This window comes from Triturus cristatus, chromosome 9 (assembly GCF_964204655.1).
Source record: "Triturus cristatus chromosome 9, aTriCri1.1, whole genome shotgun sequence".
NCBI lineage: Eukaryota > Metazoa > Chordata > Amphibia > Caudata > Salamandridae > Triturus > Triturus cristatus.
The window spans coordinates 1,280,047,646-1,280,066,497 of NC_140592.1; the positions used below are offsets into that span (position 1 = coordinate 1,280,047,646).

The window sequence follows — 18,852 nt, forward strand, 5'->3', positions numbered from 1 at the left end:
CCCCATCACTGGTCGGTGGAGGTTGTAAACTCCCAGACTCCTCTTCCCTCTCCCCTTCACTGGTCCTCGGAGGTTGTAAACTCCCAGAACCCTCTTCCCTCTCCCCTTCACTGGTCCTTGGAGGTTGTAAACTCCCAGACCCCTCTTCCCTCTCCCTGCGTCACTGGTCCTTGGAGGGTGTAAACTCCCAGACCCCTCTTCCCTCTCCCCTTCACTGGTCCTTGGAGGTTGTAAACTTCCAGACCCCTCTTCCCTCTCCCCTTCACTGGTCCTTGGAGGTTGTAAACTCCCAGACCCCTCTTCCCTCTCCCCTTCACTGGTCCTTGGAGGTTGTAAACTCCCAGACCCCTCTTCCCTCTGCCCCTTCACTGGTCCTTGGAGGTTGTAAACTCCCAGACCCCTCTTCCCTCTCCCCTTCACTGGTGCTTGGAGGTTGTAAACTCCCAGACCCCTCTTCCCTCTCCCCCTTCACTGGTCCTTGGAGGTTGTAAACTCCCAGACCCCTCTTTCCTCTCCCCATCACTGGTCCTTGGAGGTTGTAAACTCCCAGACCCCTCTTCCCTCTGCCCCTGCACTGGTCCTTGGAGGTTGTAAACTCCCAGACCCCTCTTCCCTCTCCCCTTCACTGGTCCTTGGAGGTTGTAAACTCCCAGACCCCTCTTCCCTCTCCCCTTCACTGGTGCTTGGAGGTTGTAAACTCCCAGACCCCTCTTCCCTCTCCCCCTTCACTGGTCCTTGGAGGTTGTAAACTCCCAGACCCCTCTTCCCTCTGCCCCTTCACTGGTGCTTGGGGGTTGTAAACTCGCAGACCCCTCTTCCCTCTGCCCCTTCACTGCTCCTTGGAGGGTGTAAACTCCCAGACCCCTCTTCCCTCTCCCCTTCACTGGTCCTTGGAGGGTGTAAACTCCCAGAACCCTCTTCCCTCTCCCTGCTTCCCTGGTCCTTGGAGGTTGTAAACTCCCAGACCCCTCTTCCCTCTCCCCTTCACTGGTCCTTGGAGGTTGTAAACTCCCAGACCCCTCTTCCCTCTCCCCTTCACTGGTGCTTGGAGGTTGTAAACCCCCAGACCCCTCTTCCCTCTCCCCCTTCACTGGTCCTTGGAGGTTGTAAACTCCCAGACCCCTCTTCCCTCTGCCACTTCACTGGTGCTTGGAGGTTGTAAATTATCAGACCCCTCTTCCCTCTGCCCCTTCACTGCTCCTTGGAGGGTGTAAACTCCCATACCCCTCTTCCCTCTCCCCTTCACTGGTCCTTGAAGGTTGTAAACTCCCAGACCCCTCTTCCCTCTCCCCTTCACTGGTCCTTGGAGGTTGTAAACTCCCAGACCCCTCTTTCCTCTCCCTGCGTCACTGGTCCTTGGAGGTTGTAAACTCCCAGACCCCTCTTCCCTCTCCCCTTCACTGGTGCTTGGAGGTTGTAAACTCCCAGACCCCTCTTCCCTCTCCCCTTCACTGGTCCTTGGAGGTTGTAAACTCCCAGACCCCTCTTCCCTCTCCCCTTCACTGGTCCTTGGAGGTTGTAAATTCCCAGACCCCTCTTCCCTCTCCCCTTCACTGGTCCTTGGAGGTTGTAAACTCCCAGACCCCTCTTTCCTCTCCCTGCGTCACTGGTCCTTGGAGGTTTTAAACTCCCAGACCCCTCTTCCCTCTCCCCTGCACTGGTGCTTGGAGGTTGTAAACTCCCAGACCCCTCTTCCCTCTCCCCTTCACTGGTCCTTGGAGGTTGTAAACTCCCAGACCCCTCTTTCCTCTCCCTGCGTCACTGGTCCTTGGAGGTTGTAAACTCCCAGACCCCTCTTCCCTCTCCCCTTCACTGGTGCTTGGAGGTTGTAAACTCCCAGACCCCTCTTCCCTCTCCCCTTCACTGGTCCTTGGAGGTTGTAAACTCCCAGACCCCTCTTCCCTCTCCCTGCGTCACTGGTCTTTGGAGGTTGTAAACTCCCAGACCCCTCTTCCCTCTCCCCTTCACTGGTCCTTGGAGGTTGTTAACTCCCAGACCCCTCTTCCCTCTCCCCTTCACTGTCCTTGGAGGTTGTAAACTCCCAGACCCCTCTTCCCTCTCCCCTTCACTGGTCCTTGGAGGGTGTAAACTCCCAGACCCCTCTTCCCTCTCCCCTTCACTGGTCCTTGGAGGGTGTAAACTCCCAGACCCCTCTTCCCTCTCCCCTTCACTGGTCCTTGGAGGGTGTAAACTCCCAGACCCCTCTTCCCTCTCCCCTTCACTGGTCCTTGGAGGTTGTAAACTCCCAGACCCCTCTTCCCTCTCCCCTTCACTGGTCCTTGGAGGGTGTAAACTCCCAGAACCCTCTTCCCTCTCCCTGCTTCCCTGGTCCTTGGAGGTTGTAAACTCCCAGACCCCTCTTCCCTCTCCCCTTCACTGGTCCTTGGAGGTTGTAAACTCCCAGACCCCTCTTCCCTCTCCCCTTCACTGGTGCTTGGAGGTTGTAAACTCCCAGACCCCTCTTCCCTCTCCCCCTTCACTGGTCCTTGGAGGTTGTAAACTCCCAGACCCCTCTTCCCTCTGCCCCTTCACTGGTGCTTGGAGGTTGTAAACTCGCAGACCCCTCTTCCCTCTGCCCCTTCACTGCTCCTTGGAGTGTGTAAACTCCCAGACCCCTCTTCCCTCTCCCCTTCACTGGTCCTTGGAGGTTGTAAACTCCCAGACCCCTCTTCCCTCTCCCCTTCACTGGTCCTTGGAGGTTGTAAACTCCCAGACCCCTCTTTCCTCTCCCTGCGTCACTGGTCCTTGGAGGTTGTAAACTCCCAGACCCCTCTTCCCTCTCCCCTTCACTGGTGCTTGGAGGTTGTAAACTCCCAGACCCCTCTTCCCTCTCCCCTTCACTGGTCCTTGGAGGTTGTAAACTCCCAGACCCCCCTTCCCTCTCCCCTTCACTGGTCCTTGGAGGTTGTAAACTCCCAGACCCCTCTTCCCTCTCCCCTTCGCTGGTCCTTGGAGGTTGTAAACTCCCAGACCCCTCTTTCCTCTCCCTGCGTCACTGGTCCTTGGAGGTTGTAAACTCCCAGACCCCTCTTCCCTCTCCCCTTCACTGGTGCTTGGAGGTTGTAAACTCCCAGACCCCTCTTCCCTCTCCCCTTCACTGGTCCTTGGAGGTTGTAAACTCCCAGACCCCTCTTTCCTCTCCCTGCGTCACTGGTCCTTGGAGGTTGTAAACTCCCAGACCCCTCTTCCCTCTCCCCTTCACTGGTGCTTGGAGGTTGTAAACTCCCAGACCCCTCTTCCCTCTCCCCTTCACTGGTCCTTGGAGGTTGTAAACTCCCAGACCCCTCTTCCCTCTCCCCTTCACTGTCCTTGGAGGTTGTAAACTCCCAGACCCCTCTTCCCTCTCCCCTTCACTGGTCCTTGGAGGGTGTAAACTCCCAGACCCCTCTTCCCTCTCCCCTTCACTGGTCCTTGGAGGGTGTAAACTCCCAGACCCCTCTTCCCTCTCCCCTTCACTGGTCCTTGGAGGGTGTAAACTCCCAGACCCCTCTTCCCTCTCCCCTTCACTGTCCTTGGAGGTTGTAAACTCCCAGACCCCTCTTCCCTCTCCCCTTCACTGGTCCTTGGAGGGTGTAAACTCCCAGACCCCTCTTCCCTCTCCCCTTCACTGGTCCTTGGAGGGTGTAAACTCCCAGACCCCTCTTCCCTCTCCCCTTCACTGTCCTTGGAGGGTGTAAACTCCCAGACCCCTCTTCCCTCTCCCCTTCACTGGTCCTTGGAGGGTGTAAACTCCCAGACCCCTCTTCCCTCTCCCCTTCACTGGTCCTTGGAGGTTGTAAACTCCCAGACCCCTCTTCCCTCTCCCCTTCACTGGTCCTTGGAGGGTGTAAACTCCCAGAACCCTCTTCCCTCTCCCTGCTTCCCTGGTCCTTGGAGGTTGTAAACTCCCAGACCCCTCTTCCCTCTCCCCTTCACTGGTCCTTGGAGGTTGTAAACTCCCAGACCCCTCTTCCCTCTCCCCTTCACTGGTGCTTGGAGGTTGTAAACTCCCAGACCCCTCTTCCCTCTCCCCCTTCACTGGTCCTTGGAGGTTGTAAACTCCCAGACCCCTCTTCCCTCTGCCCCTTCACTGGTGCTTGGAGGTTGTAAACTCGCAGACCCCTCTTCCCTCTGCCCCTTCACTGCTCCTTGGAGGGTGTAAACTCCCAAACCCCTCTTCCCTCTGCCCCTGCACTGGTCCTTGGAGGTTGTAAACTCCCAGACCCCTCTTTCCTCTCCCTGCGTCACTGGTCCTTGGAGGTTGTAAACTCCCAGACCCCTCTTCCCTCTCCCCTTCACTGGTCCTTGGAGGGTGTAAACTCCCAGACCCCTCTTCCCTCTCCCCTTCACTGTCCTTGGAGGTTGTAAACTCCCAGAACCCTCTTCCCTCTCCCCTTCACTGGTCCTTGGAGGGTGTAAACTCCCAGACCCCTCTTCCCTCTCCCCTTCACTGGTCCTTGGAGGGTGTAAACTCCCAGACCCCTCTTCCCTCTCCCCTTCACTGTCCTTGGAGGTTGTAAACTCCCAGACCCCTCTTCCCTCTCCCCTTCACTGGTCCTTGGAGGGTGTAAACTCCCAGACCCCTCTTCCCTCTCCCCTTCACTGGTCCTTGGAGGGTGTAAACTCCCAGACCCCTCTTCCCTCTCCCCTTCACTGCCCTTGGAGGGTGTAAACTCCCAGACCCCTCTTCCCTCTCCCCTTCACTGGTCCTTGGAGGGTGTAAACTCCCAGACCCCTCTTCCCTCTCCCCTTCACTGGTCCTTGGAGGGTGTAAACTCCCAGACCCCTCTTCCCTCTCCCCTTCACTGTCCTTGGAGGTTGTAAACTCCCAGACCCCACTTCCCTCTCCCCTTCACTGGTCCTTGGAGGGTGTAAACTCCCAGACCCCTCTTCCCTCTCCCCTTCACTGGTCCTTGGAGGGTGTAAACTCCCAGACCCCTCTTCCCTCTCCCCTTCACTGGTGCTTGGAGGGTGTAGACTCCCAGACCCCTCTTCCCTCTGCCCCTTCAGTGGTCCTTGGAGGGTGTAAACTCTCCCCTACCCTTCACTTCTGCTTGGAAATTGCAAACCCTCACATCCCTCTGTCCTCTGGTCCTTGGAGGTTGTAACACGCCCCACCCCCCCATAGAGAGGCGTGCGCAGTTTCACATCCATCCCTCTGCGGTTTGGCCCCGCCCATCTGGAGGCCACTTAAACGTGAGCGACAGAGCTGCGCGCTCGGCTCCGGCAAACCAATAACTCTCTGAAATGTAATGACATCGGAGAAGATGCCGAGGGTTCCTCGTCTGCTCTGCCAAACAGCGCAGCGCCGGGCCAGCAAAGTCTGCGCCAAGTGCAGCGTCAGCCCGTTTAGGCGCTCGATGAAAACTTGGCTTCAGCAGAGCCCTATTACATTTCTCCCAGTTGGCCCTCTGTTTTCATGTGACTTAGCGCCAAGAAACCGTCAGCGATTGTGCGTTGTACAAAAATACTATTCTAATCAAACGGAACAGCTCATGTGCTGTGAGAGCGCGTGTATGTGCCACCGACACCCTGTGGTACTCACAGGTCTGTGCAAAGCCTGTGAGTACAGAGCCAAGGGTTGGAACTCGCAGGCGTGCACTACTGAAAATAGTGCCCGTGAACAGTGCCTGGACGGTGCACAACCTCTGAGTACAGATCCAACGGGTGGAACTCACAGTTGTGCACTCATGAGAACAGCGCCTGTACCGTGCACAGGACGTGAGTACAGAGACAATGGATGGAACTCACAGGTGTGCACTCATGAGAACAGCGCCTGTACCGTGCACAGCCTGTGAGTACAGAGCCAAGGATTGGAACTCGCAGGCATGCACGAATGAGAACAGCGCCAGTACCGTGCACAGGACGTGAGTACAGAGACAATGGATGGAACTCACAGGTGTGCACTCATGAGAACAGCGCCTGTACCGTGCACAGCCTGTGAGTACAGAGCCAAGGATTGGAACTCGCAGGCATGCACGAATGAGAACAGCGCCAGTACCGTGCACAGGACGTGAGTACAGAGACAATGGATGGAACTCACAGGCGTGCACCAATAAAAATAGTGCCCTGAATATTGTCTGTACCATGTACAGCCTGTGAGAAGAGAGCCAATGGGTGAATCTCACGGTTGTGCGGTGATGAGAACAGTGCCTGTACTGTGCACAACCTGTGAGAGTAGAGAGCCATGTTTGAATCTCACAGGGGTGCGGTCATGAGACCAGGCATGTGCCATACACAGCCTGTGAGACTACATAGGCCACAGACATGAGATGGGTCACACAGGTGCACGCTGATGCGGACAGTGCCTGTACCGCACACAGGCTGAGAGCAGAGACTCCAGGGCCGATCTCACACTTGTGCCCCGAGCCTGTGAGCCCACATAACCCACTGTGGATGTCACACGTGCGCTGTTAGACCTGTCGGCCTTAGGGTGGTCTTCTCTCAAACATTTTGCCTTATTCCTCCATTTTTTTTATAAGCTCGTTTTTGTTGGTCTTGGGACTGTAAACCAGCTCTAAAATGCATGTGCCCACTCCCAAAACCCTTGTTAATTAAATTGGCAAATTTATTTTACTTATAAGTCCCTTGTAAAGTGACACTATCTGAACCCAGGGCCTGTAAATTAAATGCTACTAGTGGGCCTGAAGTACTCATTGTGCTACCCACTTAAGTAGCACTTAAAACATGTCTCAGGCCTGCCATTTCAGCCTGTGTGTTCAATTCGACATAACAAGATAAGTCTCTCGCCTGGCTTAAACTGTCCGTTTTAATACTTATAGGTCACCACTAGGGTATGCCCTACACAACTCATAGGGTAGAGTGCACTGTGTCTAAAAAGTTGTACATGTACTTTTGACTTTTACATGTCCTGCTAACGAAAAACTTTGTACGTTTGTTTTTCACTACTGAAAGGTCTCTCTCTCCCATAGGATCACATTGGGTTACCTTACTACTTTTAATAAGTGATAACTTTCAATTGGGAGCAGGAGAGATATCAAGTATAATGTCTAAGAATTGTAATTCAAAGTCCTATTTTAAGTCCCAGTTCTGGAAAATTGTCAGTTTTAGAAAGTTGGCATTTTCTTGGCCCAGCCATTTGGTGCCTGCAGTCTATATTTTGGGCTATATGTCTAGGTATAGCTGGCAGTCGTCTTTGTGTATCGCTCCCAGACAGTGAGACAACGTGGGAAATGGTGTTGGCAGAATGTGCCATCTTTAACGTGACTGAGGAATGAGTGTTCAACACCACACTTGCATATCACAAATGCTCTGCCTCAGCACACTCACAAAGGGCTTGACACTAGTTTTATTTGACCCCAGAGAAGCTGGGGCCAGGGCAGGGAGGCAGGAAATCCCAAGCACCTCTGGGGGAGGAAGTCTGCAGAACCTTCTGCTACTTCAAAGCTTGCATCAGGTATAAATATTGGCCCCTCAGGCTGACTCTTCAGTGCACCTCTGGACCAGTGAAGAGTCAGAAGGAATGCTGTGCTGCACTGATGCGAGAGGGACAGCTACTCTGCACACTGCTACTCTTCTGCTCTGCTACTCTGCTGTCCTGCTACTCATCTGCTCTGCTGCTCTTCTGCCCTGCTACTCTGCTGCCCTGCTACTCTGCTGCCCTGCTACTCTGCTGCCCTGCTACTCTTCTGCCCTGTTACTCTTCTGCTCTGCTTCTCTGCTGCCCTGCTACTCATCTGCCCTGCTGCTCTTCTGCCCTGCTGCTCTTCTGCCCTGCTGCTCTTCTGCTCTGCTACTCTGCTGCCCTGCTACTCATCTGCCCTACTACTCATCTGCCCTGCTGCTCTTCTGCCCTGCTGCTCTTCTGCCCTGCTGCTCTTCTGCCCTGCTGCTCTTCTGCCCTGCTACTCTGCTGCCCGCTACTCTTGTGCTCTGCTACTCTGCTGCTTTGCTACTCTTCTGCCCTGCTACTCTTCTGCCCTGCTACTCAGCTGCTCTGCTACTCTTCTGCTCTGCTGCTCTTCTGCCCTGTTACTCTTCTGCCCTGCTGCTCTTCTGCCCTGTTACTCTTCTGCTCTGCTTCTCTGCTGCCCTGCTACTCTGCTGCCCTGCTACTCATCTGCCCTGCTGCTCTTCTGCCCTGCTGCTCTTCTGCCCTGCTGCTCTTCTGCTCTGCTACTCTGCTGCCCTGCTACTCATGTGCCCTGCTGCTCTTCTGCCCTGCTGCTCTTCTGCTCTGCTACTCTGCTGCCCGCTACTCTTGTGCTCTGCTACTCTGCTGCCCTGCTACTCTTCTGCCCTGATACTCTTCTGCTCTGCTACTCTGCTGCCCTGCTGCTCCTCTGTTCTGCTACTCTTCTGCCCCGCTGCTGCTCTTCTGCCCTGCTGCTCTTCTGCCCTTCTACTCTTCTGCCCTGCTGCTCTTCTGCTCTGCTACTCTGCTGCCCCGCTGCTCTTCTGCCCTGCTGCTCTTCTGCCCTGCTGCTCTTCTGCCCTGCTACTCTTCTGCCCTGCTGCTCTTCTGCCCTGCTGCTCTTCTGCTCTGCTACTCTTCTGCTCTGCTACTCATCTGCTCTGCTGCTCTTCTGCCCTGCTACTCTGCTGCCCTGCTACTCTGCTGCCCTGCTGCTCTTCTGCCCTGCTGCTCTGCTGCCCTGCTGCTCTTCTGCCCTGCTACTCTGCTTCCCTGCTACTCATCTGTCCTGCTACTCTTCTGCCCTGCTGCTCTTCTGCCCTGCTGCTCTTCTGCTCTGCCACTCTGCTGCCCTGCTACTCTTCTGCTCTGCTACTCTGCTGCCCTGCTGCTCTTCTGCCCTGCTACTCTTCTGCCCTGCTACTCTTCTGCTCTGCTACTCTGCTGCCCTGCTGCTCTTCTGCCCTGCTACTCTTCTGCCCTGCTGCTCTTCTGCTCTGCTACTCTGCTGCCCTGCTGCTCGTCTGCCCTGCTACTCTTCTGCCCTGCTACTCATCTGCCCTCATACTCTTCTGCTCTGCTACTCTGCTGCCCTGCTGCTCTTCTGCCCTGCTGCTCTTCTGCCCTGCTGCTCTTCTGCTCTGCTACTCTTCTGCTCTGCTACTCTGCTGCCCTGCTACTCTTCTGCCCTGCTGCTCTTCTGCCCTGCTACTCTTCTGCCCTGCTACTCTTCTGCTCTGCTACTCTGCTGCCCTGCTGCTCTTCTGCCCTGCTGCTCTTCTGCCCTGCTGCTCTTCTGCTCTGCTACTCTGCTGCCCTGCTACTCTTCTGCTCTGCTACTCTGCTGCCCTTCTGCTCTTCTGCCCTGCTACTCTTCTGCCCTGCTACTCTTCTGCTCTGCTACTCTGCTGCCCTGCTGCTCTTCTGCCCTGCTACTCTTCTGCCCTGCTACTCTTCTGCTCTGCTACTCTGCTGCCCTGCTGCTCTTCTGCCCTGCTGCTCTTCTGCCCTGCTGCTCTTCTGCCCTGCTGCTCTTCTGCCCTGCTACTCTTCTGCTCTGCTGCTCTTCTGCCCTGTTGCTCTCCTGCCCAGTTATTTTTCTGCCCTGCTACTCTTCTGCCCTGCTACTCTCCTGCTCTGCTACTATGCTGCCCTGCTACTCTTCTGCCCTGCCGCTCTTCTGCTCTGCTACTCTTCTGCTCTGCTACTCTTCTGCTCTGCTACTCTTCTGCTCTGCTACTCTGCTGCCCTGCTGCTCTTCTGCTCTGCTACTCTTCTGCTCTGCTACTCTGCTGCTCTGCCGCTCTTCTGCCCTGCCACTCTTCTGCCCTGCTACTCTTCTGCCCTGCTGCTCTTCTGCTCTGCTACTCTTCTGCTCTGCTACTCTGCTGCTCTGCTACTCTTCTGCCCTGCTACTCTTCTGCCCTGCTACTCTCCTGCTCTGCTACTCTGCTGCCCTGCTACTCTTCTGCCCTGCTGCTCTTCTGCTCTGCTACTCTGCTGCTCTGCTACTCTGCTGCCCTGCTACTCTGCTGCTCTGCTACTCTTCTGCTCTGCTGCTCTTCTGCCCTGCTACTCTGCTGCCCTGCTACTCTGCTGCCCTGCTACTCTGCTGCCCTGCTGCTCTTCTGCCCTGCTACTCTTCTGCCCTGCTACTCTTCTGCTCTGCTGCTCTGCTGCCCTGCTACACTGCTGCCCTGCTACTCTGCTGCTCTGCTGCCCTGCTGCTCTTCTGCCCTGCTGCTCTTCTGCCCTGCTACTCTTCTGCCCTGTTATTCTTCTGCCCTGCTACTCTTCTGCCCTGCTACTCAGCTGCTCTGCTACTCTTCTGCCCTGCTACTCTTCTGCCCTGCTACTCTTCTGCTCTGCTACTCTTCTGCTCTGCTGCTCTTCTGCCCTGCTGCTCTGCTGCTCTGCTACTCTTCTGCTCTTCTGCCCTGCTGCCCTGCTGCTCTGCTGCCCTGCAGCTCTTCTGCCCTGCTGCTCTTCTGCCCTGCTACTCTTCTGCCCTGCTGCTCTGCTGCCCTGCTACACTGCTGCCCTGCTACTCTGCTGCCCTGCTGCTCTTCTGCCCTGATACTCTTCTGCCCTGCTACTCTTCTGCCCTGCTACTCTTCTGCCCTGTTATTCTTCTGCCCTGCTACTCTTCTGCCCTGCTTCTCAGCTGCTCTGCTGCTCTTCTGCTCTGCTACTCTTCTGCTCTGCTACTCTTCTGCTCTGCTACTCTTCTGCTCTGCTACTCTTCTGCTCTGCTGCTCTTCTGCCCTGCTACTCTGCTGCTCTGCTACTCTTCTGCTCTGCCACTCTTCTGCCCTGCTACTCTTCTGCCCTGCTGCTCTTCTGCTCTGCTACTCTTCTGCTCTGCTACTCTGCTGCCCTGCTACTCTGCTGCCCTGCTGCTCTTCTGCCCTGATACTCTTCTGCCCTGCTACTCTCCTGCTCTGCTACTCTGCTGCCCTGCTACTCTTCTGCCCTGCTGCTCTTCTGCTCTGCTACTCTGCTGCTCTGCTACTCTGCTGCCCTGCTACTCTGCTGCTCTGCTACTCTTCTGCTCTGCTGCTCTTCTGCCCTGCTACTCTGCTGCTCTGCTACTCTGCTGCCCTGCTGCTCTTCTGCCCTGCTACTCTTCTGCCCTGTTACTCTTCTGCTCTGCTGCTCTGCTGCCCTGCTACACTGCTGCCCTGCTACTCTGCTGCCCTGCTGCTCTTCTGCCCTGCTGCTCTTCTGCCCTGCTACTCTTCTGCCCTGTTATTCTTCTGCCCTGCTACTCTTCTGCCCTGCTACTCAGCTGCTCTGCTACTCTTCTGCCCTGCTACTCTTCTGCCCTGCTACTCTTCTGCTCTGCTACTCTTCTACTCTGCTGCTCTTCTGCCCTGCTACTCTGCTGCTCTGCTACTCTTCTGCTCTGCTGCTCTGCTGCCCTACTACTCTGCTGCCCTGCTGCTCTTCTGCCCTGCTGCTCTTCTGCCCTGCTACTCTTCTGCCCTGCTACTCTTCTGCCCTGCTGCTCTGCTGCCCTGCTACACTGCTGCCCTGCTACTCTGCTGCCCTGCTGCTCTTCTGCCCTGATACTCTTCTGCCCTGCTACTCTTCTGCCCTGCTACTCTTCTGCCCTGTTATTCTTCTGCCCTGCTACTCTTCTGCCCTGCTACTCAGCTGCTCTGCTGCTCTTCTGCTCTGCTACTCTTCTGCCCTGCTACTCTTCTGCCCTGCTACTCTTCTGCCCTGCTACTCTTCTGCCCTGCTACTCTTCTGCTCTGCTACTCTTCTGCTCTGCTGCTCTTCTGCCCTGTTGCTCTCCTGCCCTGTTATTTTTCTGCCCTGCTACTCTTCTGCCCTGCTACTCTCCTGCTCTGCTACTCTGCTGCCCTGCTGCTCTTCTGCCTTGCTGCCTCCGTGAGAGGGAGTGGCCCTGCATCATGAACCCAGGACAACGAGAAACTCCAAGGCTAGTTATCTGGCCTCCTGATCAGAGAAGCAGGCACAGAAAAGGCTCCAATCACCTCTCAACCAGCACCTGGACCCTGCGTGCTGTGAGTCCCACCCTCCCCATGTTGTGTCACACCCCAGTCTTGGACCCTTGGAAGTGCGCTTAAAGGTGCAATACCAGCCCAGCTGTGTTCTCTTGGGCAGAACTGATGCAGAGTGATGCATCTACTCGCTGTTCCACATCGAAACCGCAGTTGTGCAACGCATCCCTGATGCAGCACCTCACATCTCAGCATGCAGCTCCTCGGGACCATTGCTGCGCAATGCATCCCTGACTCAGGACGTATCCCACTTCGCAAGCCCCCGTTGACAGCATTCTCAATGACGACACCGGATCTTGCATCACAAGCCTCATTAACGGCTTCCTCAGAACTGCTGCTGCGCGATGCATCCCTGACTCAGGACACATCCGACTTCGCAAGCCCCCGTTGACAGCATTCTCAATGACGACACCGGATCTTGCATCGCAAGCCTCATTAACGGCTTCCTCAGAACCGCCACTGCACGATGCATCCATGACTGATGACACATCCCACTTCGCAAGCCCCCGTTGACAGCATTCTCAATGACGACACCAGATCTTGCATCCCAAGCCTCATTAACGGCTTCCTCAGAACCGCCACTGCACGATGCATAGGTGACTCAGGACACATCCCACTTCGCAAGCCCCCGTTGACAGCATTCTCAATGACGACACCGGATCTTGCATCGCAAGCCTCATTAACGGCTTCCTCAGAACCGCCACTGCACGATGCATCCTCGGTACAGGATCTTGCAACGCTCTGCAAGCAGAAATGAAGATACTTTGTTCAGCGGACCTAACTTGGTCCCTGTATCCATCCCACACTCCATCGCAGTCAGCCTGAACTTGTGACTTTGTTCTGGTCCGGCACAACCAGAAAACCACAGTTAGCGGTTTGCGCTTGTAGGCACTATTCTCCCTCTAATATTTAAAATGTTATATCTCCGGTTCTACAAATTGAATTGTTGCCGTTTTCAACTCAAATAATTGATCACATTTGACTTTTTGTGGGATTTCTCTTGTGTCGTGTTTTCAGTTTATTACTGTTTGTGTGCAGTAGAAATACCTCACACATTGCCTCTAAGTTAAGCCTGGCTGCTTTTGTGTCGAGCTACCAGAGGGTTCAGCACAGGTTCATTTGGGTTTTTCTTGCGACTTCAGCCTGATAAGAATTGTGGTTCCTGCTTGAGTAGGGTTCCCCCCTCAACCAGTAACCCAATTTCCTACACGGGCACAAGTAAAAACAGTGTGTGTGCCCAGCACAGCCTAGCCAAGTATATATGTCGCGTACAGCCTGTATGACAACTTAGCACATGGGTGGATGTCTCAGGTGTACACAGATAAAAACAGTGTATGTATTACCTTGCACAGCCTCTGAGAGCACGTAGAACATTGGTGGATGTCACAGGTGCACACTGATGGGACAGCGCGTGCACCATTGCATAGCCTGTGAGAGCTCGCAGCACATGGATGACTCTCACAGGTGCACACTGATGGGGCAGTGCGTGTGCCTTGCATATCCTGTGAGAGCTCGAAGCACATGGATGACTCTCACAGGTGTGCACTGATGGGGCAGTGCGTGTGCCTTGCATATCCTGTGAGAGCACGTAGCACACGGATGGATATCACAGGTGTGCACTGATGGGACAGTGAATACTGTGTAGCTAAACATGTATAGACGGGTGAACTAACTGTGAGACCTTGATCGAGGAAACCCAGAGCTCTCAGGTGTTACTCAACCCACCTCAGGGCAGTAGTAGCAAAACTAATAAGCATATGTCATGACATTACATGAAGTGACGTCACTAGAACAGACATTTCATCCCTATAATGTCCCTCAAGTAATAAAGAGCAGGTTTATTTTACACATTCACTGAAAAAACACAACAGTTAAAGGGAAGTTATAGTTAGATGAAAATGTCAGTAAAAAGGTAACATTTAAACTATAAAAACACTGAAATTCACCATTTATAATTAACTGAGCTAACTAGAACTTGTTGCCTCACCATGTCCGGTTTTTAAATCAATGATGCCATTTGAGATGTATAGGTGATGTCATCAAAGATGTAATTGAACATATCATGAGTGATGCAATCTGTGAGGTTATAAGCAAAGCATGGCGGGGGCACAAGTTCTGGTTATTTTTAAAAATTTTCACCTAACTGTAACGTCACTTTAACCATTGGTATTTAACAATAATTTTGTTAAGGTTTTTCTAATGTACATTATTACCACTCCTAATTGTAACATCACTTTGACCTTTGTTATGTTCAGTGGACGTCTATTTTTTGGGTTTTTTACGTAAAGTAGGATCCTATTGCCAAACCCAAGTCCCCGCAGGTGGCCTACACGCAGCGCGCACGGCCTGGGGCCAGGCCTTCCCCCCCACCCTCTTGTTGGCAAACAACCTCCCACGGATATCCACCCTGCATTTTTTTGTATTTAATTTTCTTGGTCCCTCTAGAATCCTGCTGGAGTCCCACCAGATTGCAGTGCCCCCCCCCCCCCCAATTTTTATTTATTATATGTTGGGTCCGGGGTGGTCCATCAGGGACCCTGCCATTGAGACCAAGCCCCCTTATGTCCTTTCTTATAAACATTTTCAGGACAGTGGGCCAAGTCCCCAAGCCCTGGAATGGCTGCCTTAACATTTATGTTCATGTCGCGGCCAGCAGCCAATCAGAGCCCCCTCGGCAAATTAAACATTGAATTGTTTTATTTCCAGCCCAACTGTATATTCAAATTTTGAGTCTCAATTTCTCAAAAACTGCTGAACGGTTTGTCACCAAATTACAAAAAGCCCAAAAAGCTTTCTGGGTAAAAATCTAGAGTTTTGTCCAATTTGATTTAATGCGTTCGGCCATTTTGGCTTCTCGCGCTGTGAAAAATTCCCTGCGGACGTTTCACGGGATATTGTGTTTTAAAGCCCCGCCCCCTTTTTCTCTTCCTTTGCTTGATACATCACCACTTTCCGGGGAGGGGCTTAGGTGAATAAACGCTTTTTGAAAAGTTATGTGAAGATTTGACGAATGGCGCCAAAGTTATTAAAAAAAAAAACACATGCTCGCAACGAAGCATTTTGACAATGAGTGTTAATAAACATTGCATTCTCTATATTTATAAAATAATGGGTGACTTTTTGACACAGTCTATAGGTTTGCTTTATATATGTTGATCTTCTCACCCCGTGAAGACGGTACCAGGCTTGGCTTTTATATTTACATATTTTGAAAAAAGGGGTTGGGTGTCCATCCCTGTGCTACACACGGCTGAAGAGGCGTTGTGTGCCTGCGGGGGGTTTGCACAGTGATTGAAATTTGACTTTACATTAAAAACCATCGAGATTTACTGAAAGAAACCAAAGATGAAAGTGACTTTAAAGTTAGAAAATTGAAATAATATCTTACTATTTAAATAATATCTTACTTTACATTAAATAGAACCTTATAAATTCACTGAAAAATAAAGGGACGTTATAGTTGGGTGTAAACGTTAGTTAAACCAGAATGTGGTAAATGAACAAAACTACTACTATTCACCGCCTAGCTCAAGTAAGTATAACTCGTGCACTAAAGTAACTATAACTCACACCCTCACCACGCACTGCTAATTACCTCACATATTACATCACTCATGAGGCCGTTTGTGACATCGTTGATAACATCACTGCAATATCTGAAATGCCATCAATGATCAAACGACTGTGTATGTGCAGGGCCCCTCTCACTACTGGCCCCACCCTTCATAGGCCCCTTTCTCCTGTCACTTTAGGCCCCACCCATCATAACCCCCTCACTGCTGTCCTTTTACCCCTCACCAGGGCCCATCTCACTACTGGCCCCACCCTGGCCCATCTCACTACTGGCCCCGCCTGGGCCCATCTTACAACTGGCCCCACCCACCATGACCCACTCACTGTTGATCTTTGACCCCCCCACCAGGGCCCATCTCACTACTGGAACCACCCATCATGACCCCTCACAGCTGTTATTTGACCCCTCACCAGGGCCCATCTCTCTACTGGCCCTGCCCGGGCACATCTCACTACTGGAACCACCCATCATGACCCCCTCACTGCTGTTCTTTGACCCCCCACCAGGGCCCATCTCACTACTGGCCCCACCCTGGCCCATCTCACTACTGGCCCCCGCCTGGGCCCATCTTACAACTGGCCCCACCCACCATGACCCACTCACTGTTGATCTTTGACCCCCCACCAGGGCCCATCTCACTACTGGAACCACCCATCATAACCCCTCACTGCTGTTCTTTGACCCCTCACCAGAGCCCATCTCACTAGTGGCCCCACCCGGGCCCATCTCACTACAGGCCACACCCACCATGACCCACTCACTGTTGATCTTTGACCCCCCACGAGGGCCCATCTCACTACTGGAACCACCCATCATGACCCCCTCACTGCTGTTCTTTGACCCCTCACAAGGGCCCATCTCTCTACTGGCCCTGCCCGGGCCCATCTCACTACTGGAACCACCCATCATGACACCCTCACTGCTGTTCTTTGACCCCTCACAAGGGCTCATCTCACTACTGGCCCCACCAATCATAACCCCTCACTCCTGTTCTTTGACCCCTCACCAGAGCCCATCTCACTAGTGGCCCCGCCCGGGCCCATCTCACTACAGGCCACACCCACCATGACCAACTCACTGTTGTTCTTTGCCCCCTCACCAGGGTCCATCTCACTACTGGCCCCGCCCAGGCCCATCTCACTACTGGCCCCACCCACCATGACCCCTCACTGCTGTTCTTTGACCCCTCACTAGGGTCCATCTCACTACTGGCCCCACTCATTTCACTACTGGCCCCACCCATCATGACCCCCCCACTGACCCCACACCAGGGCCCATCTCACTACTGTCCCCACCCGGGCCCATCTCACCACTGGCCGCACCCATCATGACCCACTCAGTGCTGTTCTTTGACCCCTCACCAGAGCCCATCTCAATAGTGGCCCCAACCATCATGGCCCCCTCACAGCTGTTCTTTGACACCTCACCATGGCCCATCTCACTACTGGCCCCACCTATCATGATCCCCTCACTGTTGGTCTTTGACCTCTCACCAAGGTCCATCTCACTACTGGCCCCACCCAGGCCCATCTCACTACTGGCCCCACCCATCATTACCCCTCACTGTTGTTCTTTGACCCCAAACTAGTGTGCATCTCACTACTGGCCCCACCCAGGTCCATCTCACTACTGGCCCCACCCATCATGTGGCCCCTCACTGTTGTTCTTTGACCCCACACCAGGGTGTATCTCACTACTGGCCCCGCTCAGGACCATCTCACTACTGGCCCCACCCATCATGGCCCCTCTCTGTTGTTCTTTGACACCACACCAGGGTGCATCTCACTACTGGCCCCACCCAGGTCCATCTCACTACTGGCCCTGCCCATTATAGACCCCTGGCCCCTGTCACTATTGGTACCACCTATCATGACCCCCTCACTGCTGTTCTTTGACCCCTCACCAGAGCCCATCTCACTACTGGTCCGCCGATCATTACCACCTCACTGCTGTTCTTTGATCTCTCACCAGGCCCCATCTCACTACTGGCCGCACCCATCATGACCCCCTCACTGCTGTTCTTTGACCCCTCACCAGAGCCCATCTCACTACTGGCCCCGCCCATCATGACCTCCTCACAGCTGTTCTTTGACCTCTCATCAGGGCCCATCTCTCTACTGGCCCCGCCTGGGCCCATCTCACTACTGGCCCCACTCATCATAGACCCCTTTCCCCTGTCACTACTGGCCCCACCCATCATGACCCCTTCACTGTTGTTCTTTGACCCCACACCAGGGTGCATCTCACTACTGGCCCCGCCCGGGCCCTTCTCACTACTGGCCCCACTCATCATAGACCCCTTTCCCCTGTCACTACTGGCCCCACCCATCATGACCCCTTTCCTCTGTCACTACTGGCCTCATCCAGTATGACCCCCTCACTGCTGTTCTTTGAGCCCTCACTAGGGTCAAGCTCACTACTGTCCCCACCCGGACCCATCTCACTACTGGCCCCACTCATCATGCCCCCCTCACTGCTGTTCTTTGCCTACTTCTTAACCCTTTGAGTCTATACGAAGGGTAAAACTAAGTAGCTTTTGCTAACGAGCTCAATGAAATCAACGGAGAGTAAAACATTTTTCAGGGGTGAGGAGGGTCGCGTGGTTGGGTCAGCCCACTAAACTCTGTGGGAAGCGTCATCCTTGTTTGTGGGACGAGGCGACGTCAAAGAGTGTGGGACACTCCAAATAGGATGTTTTCATAGGTCAGCCTTTCTCCATTCCGCAGGGTCTCCACTGCTGCCCTCATTTCCAGTAGTGAAATGCCCTCTCACCAGGCTCCCGTTCACCACTGTGCAGACACCTTACCAGTGTTCTCTTCTCTCCCACAGTGAACGAGAGTTCCCCCTACCACAGTCCAAAGCTTGAGGAGTGGAGCAGCTTAGGGCGGAACCATTTCCAGCACCCCTCCCCCCAGCACCTCCTCAGCGGCCTGGACAAGTCCCCCGTGGAGCCGGAGTCCAAGTACAGCCAGGTATGTGTAATACAATGTGCAGTATAATTAGTGCAAACACAAGTACAGCCAGGTATGTGTAATGTAATGTGCAGTATAATTAGTGCAAACACAAGTACAGCCGGGTATGTATAATGCAATGTGCAGTATAGTTAGTGCAAATACAAGTACAGCCGAGTGTGTGTAATGCAATGTGCAGTATAATTAGTGCAAACACAAGTACAGCCAGGTATTTGTAATGCAATGTGCAGTATAATTAGTGCAAACACAAGTACAACTGGGTATGTGTAATGCAATGTGCAGTATAATTAGTGCAACCACAAGTACAGCCGGGTATGTGTAATGCAATGCGCAGTATAATTAGTGCAAACACAAGTACAACCGGGTATGTGTAATGCAATGTGTAGTGTAATTAGTGCAACCACAAGTACAGCCGGGTATGTG

The 18,852-nt window shown here is 53.6% G+C and overlaps 1 protein-coding gene across 2 annotated transcripts in view; it reads left to right on the top strand.

The window, feature by feature from the left end:
* PAX9 (paired box 9) overlaps window positions 1–18,852 on the top strand; it is a 244,732-nt gene that overhangs the window by 90,328 nt on the left and 135,552 nt on the right. For both annotated transcript variants that reach the window (XM_085628106.1, XM_085628107.1), the window contains exon 3: window positions 18,287–18,429. In XM_085628106.1, the coding sequence (XP_085484232.1) occupies window positions 18,287–18,429 (143 nt within the window). The remainder of the gene's footprint in view (window positions 1–18,286; window positions 18,430–18,852) is intronic.